This window comes from Centruroides vittatus, unplaced genomic scaffold, assembly GCF_030686945.1.
Source record: "Centruroides vittatus isolate TY-2023 unplaced genomic scaffold, ASM3068694v2 contig_1168, whole genome shotgun sequence".
NCBI lineage: Eukaryota > Metazoa > Arthropoda > Arachnida > Scorpiones > Buthidae > Centruroides > Centruroides vittatus.
The window spans coordinates 1,316,151-1,336,768 of NW_027120749.1; the positions used below are offsets into that span (position 1 = coordinate 1,316,151).

The 20,618-nt window shown below is 29.5% G+C and overlaps 1 protein-coding gene across 2 annotated transcripts in view; it reads right to left on the reverse strand.

Moving 5' to 3' along the window:
- The window catches only part of LOC136981558 (alkyldihydroxyacetonephosphate synthase, peroxisomal-like), a 48,710-nt gene that overhangs the window by 21,542 nt on the left and 6,550 nt on the right, over positions 1–20,618 (reverse strand). The window contains exons 2-4 of one of the 2 annotated variants that reach the window (XM_067277879.1): positions 7,612–7,704; positions 6,419–6,509; positions 1,772–1,889 (exon numbers count right to left, since the gene is read on the reverse strand). In XM_067277879.1, coding sequence (XP_067133980.1) covers positions 1,772–1,889; positions 6,419–6,509; positions 7,612–7,704 — 302 coding nt within the window. The remainder of the gene's footprint in view (positions 1–1,771; positions 1,890–6,418; positions 6,510–7,611; positions 7,705–20,618) is intronic. The other variant, XM_067277887.1, reaches the window with a different exon arrangement.

Below are 20,618 nucleotides of genomic sequence, written 5' to 3' on the forward strand. Positions count from 1 at the left end.
TTGATATTGGTTTCCGAAATTTTTTAAAATAAATTTTCTAAATGTCATCAATACAAGTTAACAATATTATAGTTTAATTTGATTTAATGGGATGAGGCACGCAACACGTGGGCAATCTGCCAAAAGGGATGCCTCCTGGGGAGGACTTTCTAAAGAAAACTGGCACCTATTAAAAAGGTATTACAAACAAAGAAAACTTGGAAAACTCCATATGGACAGTCTGTTGGTGGGGCGCGAACCCACGACATACCCGTGTTCAGTGGTTTTATCCACTCGTCCATTAGTATCCGTTATTATTTGATTGTGTTCTTTAACAGATTATAAAATTTGGATTGACAGTGCAATAAATATTTATTCCCTTAAAACATTATTTTTAAAAGAATAAATCTACTTGATATGTATTGGCCTACTATAACTTCAGGCACATATTTTAACTAGTTTTCAATTTAAACAGATTTTCATTTCCATTTATATAGTGAGTATATATATCATTAACGGATTATTGAATTTCACAAAAGCTATTCCACAATTCTTCTTGTATGGAAATCCTTTCTTTCATAGATTCTAGATTAAAAATTAGCTATCAGATCATTTATGCTATCTGACTATTTATTTGATACTTAAGTCTGACAAACAAAGCTACGAATCAGTAAGTAGAAGCACTGACTTAGTGAGATTAAGGAATTACTTCAGATTTCATATTAAAAGAAGCGGATAGCATAATTACGAATCAAATAATTTTATATTTTAGAGAGAAAAGAAAACCTGAAATGAAATACTGAAGCGCTAAAGTAGTATCTACGAATTGAAGTTTAAATATCAAAGTTGTTAAAAATTAAACTGAAGGATAGCCGCATGAAAAATGAAGGCATGAATCTTCCACTCTAGCTGAGCAGAGTGGAAGATTCGTGCCTTTAGGAATGATCTTAGGAATTTTCCTAGTCTTTTAATGCCCATTGTGGTCTCGGCAAAATCCTTTAAGTCAATATTACAAAAGTTCTCTTAACGCACATAAGACAGAAAAAAAAACACAAAAAAATCGTTTTAAAAGTAAAAAACTACATTTCTTTCATTTTTATAAATCACGACTTGAAATAGTGTAGGAGTGTTTCTCAACTTTTTCATCACAAACCGGTAAAATTATGGATAATTTTTCGTGGACTAGCAATTACAGTATATGCGACTATGAATTATGCTTATTTATTACGCTTATCATAAATATGTTTATCTAGAGTTACTGTACGTAATAACCTACGTACAATAATTTCGTTTTATTGCTGCTTCTTTTCAAATGTTAATGCTTAAAAACTTATTAAAAGTACTATTCAGAAATGAAAAAAACCCAAGTTGCTAGATGTGGAAAATAAATACTTAGACTTTTCACAGACTTTTCTAATCCACACAGACAAGTGTTATGTGCTACCTGTTGCAGTAATTAAGTGAATATAATAGATAGAATTTTTAAATATATATATTTTATGAATTATATTTAGTTTATTAATTTCTTAAACTTTTTGCAAATAGATGGCGCTACATGTAAACCCAGCAAAGAGAATATGTACAGAAATTAATTAATTGGATATATATATATATCCAATCATTATATCCAATCATTATTTTGGGGTGATATTTATGATATTATCTAAGTTAGAAGTATGTTAACGTAACTACGGAGTTTTGTAGCAATTGGTCGAAATGGCGTAGGTGTGCATAGCAAACAAACAAACAAATATTCTTATTTATATATATATAGATTATAAGTTCTACGTACCGTGACAACGAAAGTGTCTGTCACTTCCATTTAAACTGTAGGAAATGTTAGTTGAAAGCAAATCATTCATAAATTCATCATTGATTATAGGAGGAGGAATATCTTCGAAACTTAATTCCTGTAAAAAGTTTTTAAATTAATATTTATTTCAATTAATAAATCAAATATCAATAATTTTTAAATATTAATTGAATGAATGAGACTATTACTCTTTAAATAACCATCTCTACATGCAATAAGGCATTCATTTTTACTTTCCTGGCTATTATACATAACTAGAGAAAGTATTAAAGTCGTGTCCAATTTGATCCTCCGAACTTTTTGTAAATCCTTACGTTTTGAGATCTCCCGAACCTCAAAAAGTCAAAAAAGAGACAAAATTCGGTGCATGTGTGTGTTGGCGTTTCGTTTAATATCTCAGGATGAGTAATGATTAAGAAACGAAGTTTGGCATGGTAGTTTGTGTATAAAGGGCATTTATGCTGTTAAATTTTGGTGGTTAAAGGTCAAGAGGTGAAAAAATAGAGAAGGGCGGACTTAATAAACGTTTTACTCGTTATTAGCATTTACAATTAAAAAAATAAATTATAAAATTAAGCTTTTTTAACTTATATTTTTCAACATTTAGAATTTTGAAAAAAATCGCTGATAAATCATAGTCAGTAATTCAGGAAAGTGCATTTAAATGATAAGAAAATACTAAAATGATTTATAGTGTATTAATTTAAGTTTTTCGTCTACTTTTACATATCTTCAACAATAAATCCAAATTTTTATATAAGGAGTAAAAAACAAACAGAATCTATTATATGGAAACAAGTAAGCCTATAATATAAACTTGGAAAAGACTACGTGGGTAACTATTTTTGTGATAGCAATAACTAGAATAATCGACGCTCTGCTGCATTTAGTCATCGGGATTCTTTCTGTAGGAGATAAAATTTCAATTATTATTATTTTTGATTTTGCTGATAATTTTCTCGTGATAGCAAATGATAATTTTCCTAAACATTTTCAGAAGAATTATTACTTTGTAAAAACAAACTATCATAACGCCACAAAATTTGAATACTTAGCATTAATACTATTTCCCCACCTCAATTTAACTCGACCACCAATGACTGAGCGGATAATGCTATTAAAATTACCGCTGAACACTGGTAGTAAATTTGCGCCTCGTCAACGGGCTAGCCGCTTGGAGTTTCCGAGTTTTCCATGTTTCCAACACACAAAACAGTTTCCCATAAAAGTTCTATTAGGGTACTTCGCTTTGGGAGATCGCCTACGTGTTACATCGCAGTGGCGCACCCAGGGGGTGAGCCAAAGGGTCCTGGGCGCCTCCAAAATAAAAGAAAAAGAAATACTAGTGAATTTTTCAAAAATATTTTCATAATTAAAATTCATTTTTTATTTATATTATGCCGTGTGTTCTATTTCTATATTACTTATGAATTAGCGGTCACACAAGTTGAAAATTTTATTGAATTCGCATTAAAAAGCTTTTTTTATCCATTCAGCTCGGCTCCCCAAGATTAAATCTTGAGTGCGTCACTATTGCGATGTCTAATCTTATCAATCTGCAGTATTTTTGATTTTCTGCTCTATTGGCACTAAAAGGGTTCTTTTATACCATGCCTATCATTAGATTGGGCAGGTCCACAATGTGGTCGGTGAGGGAAAGGACTGCAAATCGCAGACAGACTAAAGCCGGGTTCGATTTTTTCCTGAGTTGGAAGTTTTTCGACACTGAAATTCGAACCCGGGAACCCTTTTTGGATCCGAGTCTAAAGTAGCTATACATAGATATATTTAACTTTAAAAAAAATTACGTTGTAACAAAGCTTTATATTCGAGCGACTAATTTTTTAAAAATAAAGCAAATATAAATGTACTTTAATTAGATTAAATTTTGTGACAGGAAAATTGCCCCCTTGGTACCCACAGGACAGAAAGATTCAAAAATGAAAATAAATAAATAAATAAAATAGGAAAAAAGTAGAATTAAAATAAACTGAAATCTAGGCATTTCAAAATAAACAAAATTTGATATATTGGTGTGTGACACATTGGACACGCGTGCCCAATGTGGCACGCAATATATCGTCACCACACCTGTAGTAATGTGGTGAATTAACACATTAAACAACTGTATTTAGATGGTTTCAGAGTCAGTCTCTTTTATGTTCACAAAATATCGATGAATTGAATAAAAAAGTCCAGCAACGGGTTGCCTAACTTTCCCTCCGACTTTTAAAACTGCGTTTGGCCCCATCTGTATATTTTATTTAAAAACTTCTCATATTTTTAATTATTATAAAACGGCAAAAGGCATAATTTTGAGGGTAGGGATGTGTTTTATAAAAAACTGAAAATGCTAATAACAAGTAAAATCGTTATTAGTATTTACAATTCGAATAAGTCCGATCCTACTCGAGATATGACGCACGACCCCTCTTTATTTCCCCCACCCCGTTGAACTTTAACTAAAATTTGATAGCATCAATCCCTCTAATAAACCTCCTGCAAAATTTCAGAAATTTTCGACAAAGAGCACAGGAGTTAAGCTTCAAAGAGGGTGAACAAAAATGTGCCTCCCACACATATACACAAACATTCATACATATAGAAAAAAATCCCATAATTTCTTTTCATTTCTCGACGTTTCTAGGTCCTCTTGGTCCACAAATATAAAAATCTTGGGGTTCATTTTTTGACCGATCGCCATACTTTCCTGTGTTATATATAAAGAGCTGGGAAAGTAAAAACGGTTATTGAACTGAGTAAAAACAACACGTATGGAAACTGTATCCAAATTGTACTTAATGTTGCTGTTCTCTTTGTTTTGGTCAATTTTTGTAGATATAGATAGTATTTAAATATATATTAGCGTGTCCTTATTTTCCGACTTCAAAATTTTTGAACGCCCACCGCACATTTTTCCCCCTTTCACTCAAAAACATGTCCATATTTAATTTCTTGGCGATCGATGAATATTAGCCCGTGCCGACTTTAACGTCAATGTGCCAAAAACAAATCTCGACGTGCCGCGGCTGGACTGGTCATTACACGTGGAGCACTGTCAGTTTGTTCGGTTTATGGCTGTGTTAAATGTATTTGTGCGCCTTTACAATAAAGTTATGTCGTATGAATTACGCAGTTCAAGGATAGTGTGTTTTTGATAGGGAACGTAAAACGCCAAATAATTGGAAGCAAACTGCCGTCAAATAGAGAAATGATGGCTGTATTATTTTACAAGAGGTTAAACTAACTATAGCCTAAGTGAGAAAGTGAATCTTGTAGTTCGTGAGTGCGTGATCTTTTGAGAAAAAGCGAGAAGGCTATGAATCAAGCTCGATAGATGGCAAGAGCAATTTATTCTTAAAAATGTTTCTCTAAGGTCAGAACTTAAACTATCCATCAGAAAAGAGGAAGCTTTATGTGATAATTCTTTTAAGTGCAGTGTAGCTGTAAATGCCCGTAATCAGGATCTCTGCTTCTTGAAGTCGTTGAATTCATATGAAGTGGTAGATACAGCCATTTCTTCAGCAGTTTTAAAGAAGCATAGCCAAACTTGTATTTATCTGATGAACTGTCAGTTCTATGTCTATTTGATGACGATGTTGACCTTCAAACCAAAAGTAAAATGTTGGTCAATTTGGGCAGAGATCATCGATTTATGAGGAGAAAATTTATTCCTCTGCGTGAAGGAATGGATAGCAAATTATTTGGCAAGTTTAATTTCTTTTTACTGGAGTAGCATACTTTTATTTACCTTGTCTCATTGATTTGCTTCTCATTTTAGAGAAAACAATTGATGATTTTGTATAAATTCAAAGTAGAGAATTATTTCCTTGGCTACAAATGGATACAAGTTTTCTCCAGGAATGTCTTTCAACGTAGAAAAACAACACTTCGTATTTAGTAGCTCAAATGACAATTAACATGTTAAAAGCTGTAAATGATTCTGCTGAAAGAGCTGTTAAATTATTGCAAGACTTTCACGGATTATTGACTATGAATTAAGAACAAAAGGAGTTTGCATTACGTTGTGTGCAAGACCATCGAAGGCTATATCCTGATTGCAAAAAAGAAAGTATGCCCAGTAGTTTCTAATCTTGTAATTGAATGTTAGAAACTACTATATCAAAACCTTTATAAAATGCTAAATTTCTTAGTTATTGACTTTTTACTCTTACTTAACATCCCCACGCCAATCATTCCTCGTATTCAAGCTCCACTCTCAAGTTGGCACAGTTAATGTCATCCTATCGAAATTAAACTTTGTATTTGAGTAATTCTGACCGAATGTAAAAAATTTAGTGGATGGGTGCAGACATTTTGACAAAAAAATTTTTCGTCAAAATAAAGGATACCATTATATATATTAAATATAAATAACTTATATTAATTATCATACTTAGCTAGCCCTGTGTTTTGATTTAATGAATTACACTTTTATTAACACTTTTTCGTAATAAACTTAGTTGAAAGCTACAAAAATTTAATTACAAATTAACTCATTTATTACTTATTAGTAAAATTTTAGTAAATCTCTTAAGTCAAATTGAGAATTATTTATTTCAAGTTAATGATTATCCATATTTTTATTATAATGAAATGAAAAGATTATCTTTATATAAAAATTACCTGGCCGTTTTCACGTTTATCAAAGTCAACATTTAACACTTCTTTCATCCATTTTGGAAAATCAGGAAATATTTTATTACTGAAGTGATATCTAAAAAAGTTTAAATCATTAGTTAATAATAAGTTAATTTTTACGTGATTATGTAAATATAGTCAAACATGCGGTTTTAATAATAAAATTAATAATAAATAATAAAATAATAATTAAAACTCTGGTCTTTATACCGAAACTGAAACTAAAAGTAAAATCAAAATTAATTAATTAAAATTTAAATCGATCAATTGAAACAATTGAACAAATCGATTTTCGAAGAACTTTTGGGAACGAATTAAGTTCGAAAACCGAGGTTTGACTATTTATTTTGATAATTTTGTTATTCTTATTAAGGAATATAAATTTCATATTCATTAATATTGAATAGACATTCGTTATATATGTTTTTCTTTAACTATTTTATCGGGCTGCAATTTGTAAAAATTGTAGACTTAAAAATTACTACTGTCTTTTGTCTGTCCTTCCTGAATATCGGGAATGGAGTTAGATGAAAACCAAGACGAAATATGGAAAGCTTAGGGGACCCCGATTAACTATATATGAATTTCCGGAGCAAACCGGAAATCATATTATTTCAATTCAAAAATTTCCTCCTGAAAGGTGTTAGATAGATGACCGACATGACTCTCTTGCTAACAGGATAAGTATGATGTACAGGGGCAAGTCACTACTGATTTGAGGTGGCGAGCATATATTTTAAATTAAATAAATTAAAAATTGCAGCCCGGCATTATGACGATGTCACAATAAATAATTGCTCGTTGCATTGACTATCATGAATCTGAAGAATCATTTCACAACGTAATAGTTCGATGATAATACATTTTGTCCTGGATATGTCGGCCCCTCTCTCACCGTTCAGTCGCTCTCATCGTGGCCGAATCCATGAAAGGCATAGAAAAAGACCCTTTAGTGTAAGGAGGAAAGAAAAAAAAAATCGAGTTCAAAAGTCAAATATCGAAATATTTATAATTTTTTTGACAAATCATTATTCAAACGTTCTGCGATTATTTTTAGAAATATAATTGCATAACACAAATAAACGCCATATACATAATAAATAACTTATAATTTATATAAAAATCACGGACATATTTAGCTAATCATTGTTTTCTATATTTTTAAAACAAATTTTTACTTGTCTCCTTTGAACATGCCATATTTTCCACCACCTTCTAAATGCACACCGCAGTTTTTGTATCCCCATCCGTTCCATTTTAACGCTTCTTGTCTAAAATAAAACAAATAAATAAATAATTAAAAATTGTATACATATATACATACATACATAATTTCATATAAAATTTCATTTTCGTCAAATTTTCATAAAATATTATCTTAATAATTTGTTTGGTTTCTCAAAATTACGCATGTTTAATCCTAACGATATATGATTTACAATCTTTCACGATTACAAAAAATATACTTTACTGTACATAGAAAATATTTCGATACGTCAAAAATAAAATTTTAAAAAGTCTATTTATACATATTTACAATACGTATAAATGTGTTTTTTATTTCTATCAAAAAAATGTATAATTTTGATTTACTTGATATTATGCTGTGGAATAAACACTTCTCTTATCGTTATAATAATTAAAATCAGTTATCGAGTTAAAAGAAAATATAAGAAATCAAGTATAAATCATTGGAAAAAAGAAGCGTAATTTTAATTTAAACCAAATTTTGTTTAAATGTAAGTTTTTCATAATTAAAATTTTGCTGTCAATTTTATTTGATTTAAATTTTAAAATTTTAAATTAAATTTAGAAAATCAATTGTTTTAATTTAGTGTTCGCAATCTTTTTGAGTTGGCGATTCGCACAATTTTGGTGGCACATTAACAAGTCTGTGCTGCATCAAAGATGCAGCACAGACAGCACTCTTATCTGTACAAACGAAAAGTAATGTTAAAGGTCTGTACTTTATATATATATATATATATATATATATATATATATCACACACACATACAATACAACCACAATATAAATAATTTTTATAGTACCTTTATCAGTGGTTCTCAGCCAATGGATCTCGAACACTGTTTTAATTTAATTAACTTCTAAACATAGCTGATGTATTTGTTATAAATGCGCATTATTTTAAAATTATTTATTAATAACTTGATTTATGTGTTTTTAAACACTAATTCTTTTATTTTCATTTAAATAATATGCCAGATATATTCCTTTATATTTATTATTATTGATGTATTGTATTAGATATTATCGTCTATTACAAGGGGGAAAACATTAGTATGAACATTATTATTAGTACACAAATCATAATATAACAAATTTTACAATATACAAAAATATAATTATATTCTTAACTTAAAACATGCAAACAGAAACGATACAATTTTTCGAGATACATCCTCATAGGCAGAAGTTAAGGCAATAACATCTTCCCATCGTAGAAGTTAAGATATAATGATTGTAGAAAAAAATATGATATATCTATTACAAAACAAAAAGATGTTTCCATTTTGACCTGAAGTATAATATGGACATTTTTCATTGGGATTAATACAGATTTTCTTATTAAATAATACTATAGAACTTTGATTAAATCTTAATTGTATTAAAGTACATTTGACAAAATAATTAATATTTGAGTTAAGATACCATTCTGAGTAAAAATGAGACTTAAAAGAACAATATAATTTACAATGAACATTCTGTTCTGTCTCAGACTAATCCCTCTGTTTACTTTGTTTACAATAAGATTTTATAATTATCGACAAATACCTTTTGGTTCCTGTAACGTCCAGAGAAAACTAAGACCAGAATTATGCAATATTTTCTTTAGTGTGTCTAATTATACTTGACATTAAAATCATTAGATTTTAATTTAAACATTCTACTGTAACATAATCTAACATAACGATCTTCTGATATTTCCAAAATTCTTATCCAGAACTTAATTATTAATTTAATAAACAAAACTGAAATTCTAGAACATCCAATTGCTAATCCAATTGCAATTATTATATGATACATATAACATGGAATCAATCTGGAAAGTTTATAAATCCGACGAAGAAAAACATACAAAGAATAACTTCCAATTCTTGGAAGTGATTCATCGCCCAGATAGGAGATCCGTAAAGACAACACAGGGTATATTAACTAATGAAATAATTTCATATAAGTACCAAAATTAGGCACTTTTAATTTTGTTAATAAAGACCACATAGCTCCTATTGCACTTCTACTTTAAAAAAAAAATGTTTTTTTGCACATAAAAACAAACCCGAGGATGAAAACGGTACTCTAAACATATATATTCTGAAGTAATTCAGTAATTGACCTTTATAATACCATTTATCTTGATGAGACACCTTTCCGCTTTTTCTAAATACCATCATTTTTGTTTTAGCCAAATTAATTTTTTAAATCATAATTTTTACAGAATTCTGCTAAAATATTTATTTATTTTTTTTGTAACAAATTTGGAGTATCTGCTATAATAACTGTGTCGTCAGCATACATCAATATATGGATCTCTTTATCATCAGAAATAGACAAACCCGGAAGACCAGACAGATTGATACGATCCATAAGTTCATTAACATATAAAGAAAATAACATAGGACTTAAAATTTCACCTTGCAGTACAACGACTCTGTATATCTACTCATGCTTTTTACCCTTGAAGTAGCCTTTCTATGAATATCCATTATCAAATTCAAAAAACGTTTACTGATCATCATTTTTTTTAAGCACAGCCCACAACTTAGAATGATTTATGCTGTGAAATGAGTCTTTAAAGTCGACAAATACCGCATATAATTTTCTTCTTTTCTTTCTAAGCTGTTCCTGTATTAACCCATTTATAATAAATATTTGGTCTAAACAAGAAAATCTCTCTCTAAAACCTGCTTGTTCTTGATGTAAAATTTTCATTTCATCAACCCAAACAGTTTTCTGAATTTTTCTCTGACAATAAACCAAAATGTTTTAGGCTGTCTATTCAGATTCTGATAATAACCATTTTTTTTTACGACAAAGATATTTATACGAACAGAGATTAAACTGCTTATTCGAATTCGAAAGTAAGCAATTTCTTCCAAAAAAAAAATTACTTGAAACCAATATGAAAAGTCAATAATACTAGCTCCATTATGAGAAAAAAAAATAAACTCTCCATATTTGTCACTGATGAGAGTGCCATTTAAACAAATAAATTCATTATCCATACAAAACTTATATAACAATTTTCCACGATAATTAGAAATTTTGTCTTTGAAGTTTCTTGTAAAAAGTTCATTATTATTAAAATTATCAGATACATAGTATGAGAGATGATCCGGTTGTCCCATTCTAGCATTTTAAAATCTGCACATAAAACAATCCAAAATATCCAGTACGTCTATGAAAAAAAAAGTATTATACTTATCATCAGGAGGAATATAAGAAACAATTAAAAGGATACTTTTAATATCCATTAGATCTATTAATAACATTATTACAACTCTAGACTGATATAACATACATTTCAGTACACAAATATTTTTATTAAGACCAATAATAATACCTCCACTTGGTCTACCAACACCATACTGTCTACAAGCTTTTATTACTAATATTTTGAACTTTCTATCAAATAAAGTTTCGACATTATCATTATCATACCATGTTTCAACCAAACAAAATATCTCTGCCGAATTAATTAAATACCAGATCTCTGTATTGTCAGATTCATTCTTTAAACCAGCTATATTATAAAATAATATTTTAAACTTATCCTCAAGTTCACTACAGACATTGTTTTCAGACATTTTCGTCATCATAGATTTTATTAGAAATTATACTTCCAAAAAAGTTCATCATCTTTAACCTGGTAGATTTTGCCATCCAAATTATACGCATAAATGATATCTACTATTAATCTATTATAACGTAATTTAATTTTTCTAGTTCTTTTTAAACGAAATTCGTTAGTATATAATCTTAATTTCTTTCTTATCATTCTAATAGCTGCAGAATAATCATCATTTATAAAGATATTAGTACCTTTTAAATTCCTCGTATTATTATAAACTTTTATTTTATTTTCCGAATTCATCAGTATATAGCAAGGGTTTTTTGTAAATGTTAAAACTTACCAACTCTATAAGCCTTCTTAATACTTACTTCAGAGACTTTTAAACAAATTTTGCACCAAAACAGCATCCTCATCTGGAAGACTAGAAATCATTATGTTATTTCTTCTTTCTTTATCCTCCAATTTTAACAGTCTCTCAAATAAGTTTAGATTACACTTTTTCATGTCTTCGAATAATTTACTATTGTTTAAGCTAGTGTAACCATTTTTCTTATCCTCTTCAAGTACCGAGATCAGAGACTCCAAATCTACAAGTGTTGTATCGATGTTTTCTACTCACGCCTGGATAATTTGATTGTCGCTCCAAAAGAACTTGTAATTTATGATTAGAAGAAATGTGCAATTTAAGCAAAAACGAATACATTCCTGAACATCAATTTCTTTTTCAGCTTGAATATATGAAAAAATCAATTGTTCTGCCGGGTAAACCCTTCGTCTTTATTCTGAGATCGCATTCTCACATTTCTAGAAGATGAATCTTGAGAAACTGGGAAAAATGTCTTTCTTTTCTCAGGAAATGTATTAGCCGTAACATTCAGAAAAAAAATCACTCAATAAATCCAAAATTACGACTGTTAATTTTCTTCACCAGAAACAACCGTAGTCAAGCAGTCTAATATAAAAGAATAAGGGACTTATTCTTTTATATTAGAATATAGGATATGCTAATTACTTAAATGTGATTTTTCTAATCATTATAATAAAATAATGAAATAATTAAGATTTATTATTATCTCTTCTAACATGGCATGACTTATGCCATGTGAGATTTACTTATGTGACAAGAGATAAAAATAAACAAATTTTGAATAAACAGATACCATTTAAAGTAATAATCTTGTTTATAAACTCATAAAATTTACTTTAAAGACTATTAGATAGGATAAAAAATTAAATTTTTCGAAATATAAATATTGCAATTTTCTGATACGTTTTTACATTTTAATATAATTAATTAATTAATCAATCAATGTATTGATTTTATATTCATTAGCTATATACAATGAGGATGTTTGTTTGTTCGCTATACACTCCTAGGCCGTTCGACTAATTGTTATGAAACTCGCCAGTTACGTTTACATATTTCTAACCTAGATAATGCCGTACATCTCACCCCAAAATATCTTTTGGATTTCTGTATATGAATTAATTTCTAGCCACATTTAATTTGCTAATTTACACGTAGCGCCATCTATTAGCAAAAAATTAACAGAATAATAAACTAAATATAATTCTTACAAAAATATATATAATTAAAAAAAATATATATATATATATTACATTCTCTTAATTACTGCGTCAATGATATAGGGCGAAATAGACATGCTATATCATTAGAGACAGGTAGCAGCCACTTCGATTTTTTCATTTCTGAATGGTACTTTCTTAATTCTAATAAGTGCCCTCCAGTAGCCGAGCGGAGTACCGAACTCCAGTAGTCGGTCGTGGATTAGGACATGGCCAACAGGCTGGTCACGTGCAGTTTTCCGGGTTTCCTTCACGTTAGTAACGCCTAAATAGGGGCCAGCTTTTACACAGTATGTAAAGTCTTTCCTGGGATGCATTCCCCTCGGCAGATCGCTCAAGCGTCTCGTCCTTCACTACCCGGCCGCCCCATTGTGGGCCTGGCCGAATGGGCTTGCTAAAAAGAGGCCTTCATAGTGTCCACAGGACGGAAAGAGTTAAAAAAAATTACGGATCGTTTTTCAAATATTAATGATGATAGACTTAGAGTTATCGTATTTTTTCCTAATGTTATCTTTAAAATTTAAGAGATATTTTCAGTTCCTGTCTACTTGACCATTGAATTTGTGCCGTTTCGTACTATCCGAGTATCGCGATAAATGTGATAATGGTAGGCTAAAATAACCAAACTCTTTATATGGTTTTCGTTTTAATGTTCGTTATATTATAGTATTTGATTTATAAAAAACAAAAGTTATCTTACGTAAGGGTTTATCACATCGAGTTGCTAACACATTTTAAAAATTGTTTATTCCTCTACAGTATACAATTTAAACGGCCGGATGGCCGAGCGGTCAAGGTGACAGCCTACCGCTCTGGGGGACCCGGGATCGAATCCGACCGGGTCGAATAATCCCCGGGAATTTTTCGGGGAGTGGTCCGTTTGGATATGTCGGGCCCCGTCCCTCACCACCCGGTCGCCCCATTGTGGGCCTGGCCAAACCCACAATGGGCCTACTAAAAGAGGCCCTCTTAGTGCCCACAAAGTGGAAAGAGTTAAAAAAAACAGCACACAATTTAAAGAATTTTTAAAATATGTTAGATTGGACACTTGGTTTGATAAACTCTTACGTAAGATAACCTTTGTACTGTACAGTACACATAAATCAAATACTAGGCAAGCTAATAGTGCCACTTTTGTACCGAATGATTCTATTTTATAATTTTAATTCTACAATAATTCTTTTTTACAGATTTTTAGATATGGGTACTGTTATTGGAAACCTTTCATTATTATTACCATTCTGTTCGTACAAAATATATTTAGGCCCATATATTAATACTATTCGACTGATGTCTTATTTTGTCCCCATTTAATTTGCACTAATTCCTTTATGAATTGTTTCTATGTAAAATTATTTTTTCATTATTATCATTTATTTCAAATAATTGTTGTTTCATTTTTATTCATTGTTATTTTATTATTTTGAATTTTTGTACCCCTCAAACTCTCGCACTCCTGGGCCTAGTGAGCCTAAAGTAAAATCCGCTACTGGATAGTTTAAATAGCTCCAAAAGTTACTGATTAAAAAAATTAATTAATTAAAATTTTTCCTAAATTATTATCTTATAATTATCACCTTAAAAAAAGCGAAAAAATGTCTGTATTCGTATTTTCATTTTTTACTTTCCTTACTTTTACCTTTCATTTCTAAGAGCAGTGTTGACATATTTTTAAAAAGTGTGTCCCAGTTAAATACATTTAAATATATGTAAAATATTTTTAAATGTAAGTTAAATGTATGACACGATGTAAATTCAAGTTTCCAAATAAAATTAATTGTATCTATACAAAATTATACAGTTTTATAATTATTTTCACTTTAACTCATGAATGTATTATTTCAATTATTTTCACATACTTATAATTTTTTTCTTAAAATCTCATTTGTTTTCCTTAAAACAAAGATAAAAGTAATCTTTTTAACGCTAAAAAAGACCTATATTGGCAGTTTGAAAATTAAATACCTTTCCGTAAATTAATGGAAATTATAATAAATTATTAATATTATATAATTAAATTATTATAGATGTCGAACCAATTAATTTCTCATATAATTTGTGGAATTATGCTCGTATTTTTGTACGGGTTTGATTACTTTATTTTAGAGAAATGTATGAACTCTTCTAAACAAAAACTAAGCAAATTAAAATCAAATATTCATTAAAAATATATTAAAATTTAAGACAAAATATCAGTGAACGAATTAATAATCGTAGTTAGCCTATTTTTCGACTTATTAAAACAATTTTTTTTAATTTTAATTTAAGGAAAGTAAGATAAAATTAAGTAAAATCTGCAAGGAAAATTTATATGCGCTATGCGAGAAGGAATTATTTTCATTTAAAAAATGCGACTAAAGTTACCTATATAGAATATTGAAAAATGTAGGTAACCTGTAAATATTAAGTATTTCCAGGTAACCTACATAAAATATCTTCATTGAGATCTTGAGTTAATAAACAATTTATAAAGTTGTTTAATTATGCAAGATGAATGGGTTATGTTAATTTATATGAATATTAATAAGATTTATTTTATTGCTACTTGTATTATAAGATCAGATATTTCGAAATAGAATAAAGTAAAGCCTCATAAATTTTAATTATACTGATTTGTATCAAATGCAAGGTACAGTACTTTAAAGTGCTGTATGCACATGAAAACATTTTACTTCTTATCTTTTAAAAAATTATTTATAAAAATAAAGAAAAAATTTGGTCAGATTTTCCTGTTATATAGATCTATTCGTTTTCGTTAATGCAAATCAAATGTAGGTTTTTTGTTATATATTACTAGAAATTAATTTTTTCTATTCAAATGCCATTGTTTTAAATCAAATTTCCATTGATTATCTTAAAAGCAACAATAAGTTTAGTTTCTTGTTGACATATAATGTCATATTAAAGAATTTTTATAATAAATTCAAGCATAAATAATAATTTATACTAATAGTACATCATTTCTGGTTATTGAGTTATGTATTTTCAATCAAGATTTTTATAATCAAAATAAAAAACAATGCAGTTACAACTGCCGCGAACTTAAGCCCAATGAAAAGTACAAACTAATCAATTTTAATTTAACTCAAAATTATAAATGAAAAAACAAATATTAAAAAAATTATTCTGAAATATTTTTACAGCTGTACAGTTTCTTTTGGTCAATTCGCAGTGGAGAAGAAATACAGCATTAGTCACTGATGACCTACATTTGAAAAAGGTAAACCAAAATAATTAGAAATGAGGACATCTATGTATTTAAATTATTTTTTATATGTTAGATGTGTTAATTGAATAATAAATAAAACTCCAATTATAAGTATACCAAGAATTTTATTCCTTTAAACAGATTAAATTACAATAATTTTATGTCTGAACAACCAAAATATTATCTTATATCGACGTATATTGTAACCATTACTACGTATTTTCTCAAATAAAAATATGTACAGTACAACTCCATGATAATATTCAAATTCCAAATAATCTTTTTCTTTACAAGACACTATAGATATTTACAATGCTGTAAATTAGTTCTTTTCAAAAGATTGACATAACGAAAGAGTGACATAACAAAGGACTGACATAAATAACTCGTTGAAAAAGTGACACATAAGATGAAAAAATATTTTAAAGGGTTAAACATATTTATTTAAAAACACTTCAAAGTGACAAATTAAACAAGTAACTTAAAAATCATTCAAAATAAGAAACCTGTACTTTCTACAGTGGCATAAATGTAAACATTCGTATTTTTTTCACTTATATAACCACACAAAAACTTCACAATTTCTTGTCAACTTTCACAAGGAAGTCACGGTACAATATGGATTCGTTATGAACACTAATATTTAAAACGTATTTGAATTTGTTGAAGTTCAGCAACAGAATATTATGTTTTCGATACGTGTTTTTGAGTTGTAATTTGAAAAATTGTAGACCTATAAATTTCCACTGTCATCTGTCCGTCCGTTCGTCTGTCTTTCCTTAATCTCAAGAACTGAGTTAGATAGATGAAAGACGAGATCGGATATAGAAACCTTAAGTGCAAGAGACCCCAATTAACTATATATGAACGTCCGATGAAAACCGGAAGTCTCGTTATTTCAATTCAAAAAATTTTTTTTGAAAGGTGTTAGGCAGTGGAATTATGCCTTCATCTATCTAACAGGAAAAGTACAGGGACAAGCCACTACTAATTTGAGGTGGAGAGCATATTTTAAATTAAATAAATTAAAAATATGATTAAAAATTGCAGTCCGGCATTGTGACGATGTCATAGTAAATAATTGCTCGTTAAATCTCTCTTAGATTCCAGAAGAGACGAACAATACTGTTAAACCAGTACCATTTAGAACTTAGTCAAAGATATCTTATAATATAATCGAGATGAGTTAATAATAATAATAATAATAATAAGCGCAGAGCACAAACTGTTGAAATTTAGTACACAGTTAGGGTACGTCATGAGAATGTACACTAAGAAAGGATTTTTGAAGATCCCAGTGTGGGAGAAGGAGAGGGCCAGCCAGTGGTTTGACGCAGTTTTGTCAACAGTCCTTAGCATGCGTGCGATGAAGTGCTTTTTGGACTAATGGCTACTTAGTAGTTCTGTTATTTACGTGTTGAGCTACGTCCAAGAGCTCAGAATGTAAGTTTAGAGGTGTGTGGTTATTGTCTGCGAGTCTCCCTGATGCCTCTTCACCTGGGATTTACATAAAAATACACTGAAGCCTGTCATCCGCACCGAATACTATGATAATTGTTTTATTTATTAAATCTATAATTTTATTACCAAACACTCTCCCAATCCAAAGTAATAAACCCTAGAACTTTAGCTAGAATCCGCACATTTGAAGGTTTTATTACTTTGGATTACGTTTCTCCAAGTTAATATACCGTATTTTCGCGAAATGACCAGATTGCCGGTCTATCCGGGAAGACCCGAAATCAGATATTTCTGTATGCTAAAAACCGGCATGCCGATTTATCCTGGGGAATGCCGGCATGCTGGTTTAAGTGAGGCTATACAACATTCTTTAGAGGGGCACATTAAAAAAAAGAACAAGTTACGTCACGAAAAGCGAACGAGTTTTTATTCTAAAACTGTGAAATTGTCAGCTTTACATCAAAAACTATGATTATATATTTAATTTCTTCATTTTGTCCTCTTTCTAACAACGTAAAATGCCCATGGAATTCCGAAAGTGTCTATGTGTATTTTATTGTTATTTTATTCAAAAACGCAAAAATAAATATTAAATTTAAGAAACTCGCTGTAAATTATCTTTAAGGTTAAGGTAGATGGTCAGTGTAGCCCACACTGAATAACTATTACTATTACTACTGGCAACAAGTCGTTAATTGTTTTGTCTTGTAGACGAAAACTCTCTTCCTGATTTAATTCAAATTAGAATGTTATTTTATTGTACTCAAAAGAATGTTTTCTCCAACGTTTAATTAACAACTAGTTTTGTTTGATCTGATTAATTTTATATTTTAGTCGTAGTTTAATCGGCATGTCGGTAACCCCGGGGTTTCCGGTATGCTGGTCTCTTCCGTTTATATGCGGCATGCCGGTCATTCCGCGAAAATACGGTATTTGTTTGCGTTATTGAATGTTTGATAAGTCCAGAATAAACCCGTTTGTAGAATAAAAAGTGTATTAAACAATATTATAACAGGGAAAACTAACTTAATAATATTATATTGTGTTAGCTAAATGGATTTGCAATAATTTCTAAGCAAAATATAAAATAGGCTTATTTATTTTGAAAAATTAAAGGAAAAATTGTTTAATTTTTTTAAATAAACAAAATTTATGTAAAGTGAAAAGAAACCATTAGATTTTATTGAGGAAATTTAGATAATAAATTTGTGAATAAAAAAAAAACTTTGCAAACACTGATTTTAAAAATTAGCAATTGATTTTTTTATAAAACCGTCTTTTCATAAGTAAATATATTTACTTTTTAATTATTATGTCTTTGTGTCCTTTATCATAGCTTAAATTTATCTTTGTATACTAGTACATTTATCAATTAACAGGACTTATTATACTGGAAAATTATGGATGCAGATATTTAGTCTTATAGATCAGAAATGATATTTTTTATTTAGTTTCTGATCTGTAAGACTAAATATCTGCATTCATAATTTTCCAGTATAATAAGTCCTGTTAATTGATAAATGTACTAGTATACAAAGATAAATTTAAGATATTTACTTTTTGTATTGTAGTCATATATTAACACACTTTTATAATTTTCTGGATAATTGAACAGTTTAAATAAAATGAAAATGATAACAAAACCTGTTTTAATTCATATTTACATACATTTTGTATACGTGTATCAAAGAAGTGACGTAACAAGAGAGTGACTATCTTAATCTATAATTAATGTAAATATATAAAATACATTCACTTATACCGAATTTATTTTTTGCTATTATTTCAAATTTAATTTTCGGCACTTATTCATATTTGATTAGAAAATTATTAGAAACTAGTAGATGAGCCCGGTGTTGCTCGGGCAAAAAGTAACGATAGCAAAGATTAAGATTATTAGATTATAGTCGATCTTACCCGTTTTCACCGTGTGCAAGAATTAGGTCCCCCTCTTCCGAGACTAATTAGAGAATTTTTAGATGTGTCTAAAAATATGTTCGATTTCCCGCAAAATACAATAAACCGCATCTAAAATAGTACAGAAGAAGCCGAGTTCTTCAGGGTAATCCTTATCTGTTTGGAGAGACTGAGGGGTTTTTAGTGTTTATGATCTGGTCTTGAGTGGCAACTCATAAACATAAACACTAAAAACTAAAGAAAACATATCCTGAAACATAACATTACTAACAAATCACTCTTGCAGAAAACACCACATTCTGCCAGAAACAATACAATATATAACCTGGTTGCAAGCTCTTAGCACAAACAGATTATTTACATAGACATAATCAGCAAATATAATAAGCCAAGAGCTTGCACACAAACACAGATTATTAAACATCCAGGTACCATACTACAAATATACTCCACAGGCAGTTTTACAAAATGACACACAAAATATACTACGACAGAGCCGTAACAGATAAAACAATTCATCACAATGTACCTGACACCACTCTCATTGATAAATGCAGTAAGATCGCTTATATAATAGATAACCCTGTTCCAAATACTAACAACATAAAAATTGTTCCTACACTGAAAAAATCAACAAGTACGCTCCGCTCGCTCAAGAAATAAGACAGACATGGAGGATGGATAAGGATTTATTGCGCCTATTGTCCTCTCTTCTACGGTGTTATACCACATACACTACACAAAAGTCTAGAAACATTAAACCTTAATAAAAACATATACAGTCAAACCTGTTTTTATGCGCTCTTTTTATGTGCGGTTTTTTTTGTGCGATTTTTTATTTGTGCGGTTTTTTTGTGCGATTTTTTATTTGTGCGGTATAGTTGGCGACTAGTCTCGTGCGATTCGTCATGTCTCACGTTGACTTATTATAGCTAAATAAACTTATTATAGCATAAATGCACTTATTATAGTAATATTATTGCATGAATATGCGAAAAATGAAATAATTTACTTTTTAAGTCAACAAAACACCACCTGGACAAAAATATGTAAAACAGACGATAGACCAGACGATGCAGTCAAGTGCTGACATCTGTTGTTAATAAATTCTATTTCGTACGGTTTTGAGTTATTTTCTATGTGAGACTTTTTTTATGCGGTCCCTGTTGACCGCATAAAAAAAATATTTTTTTAAT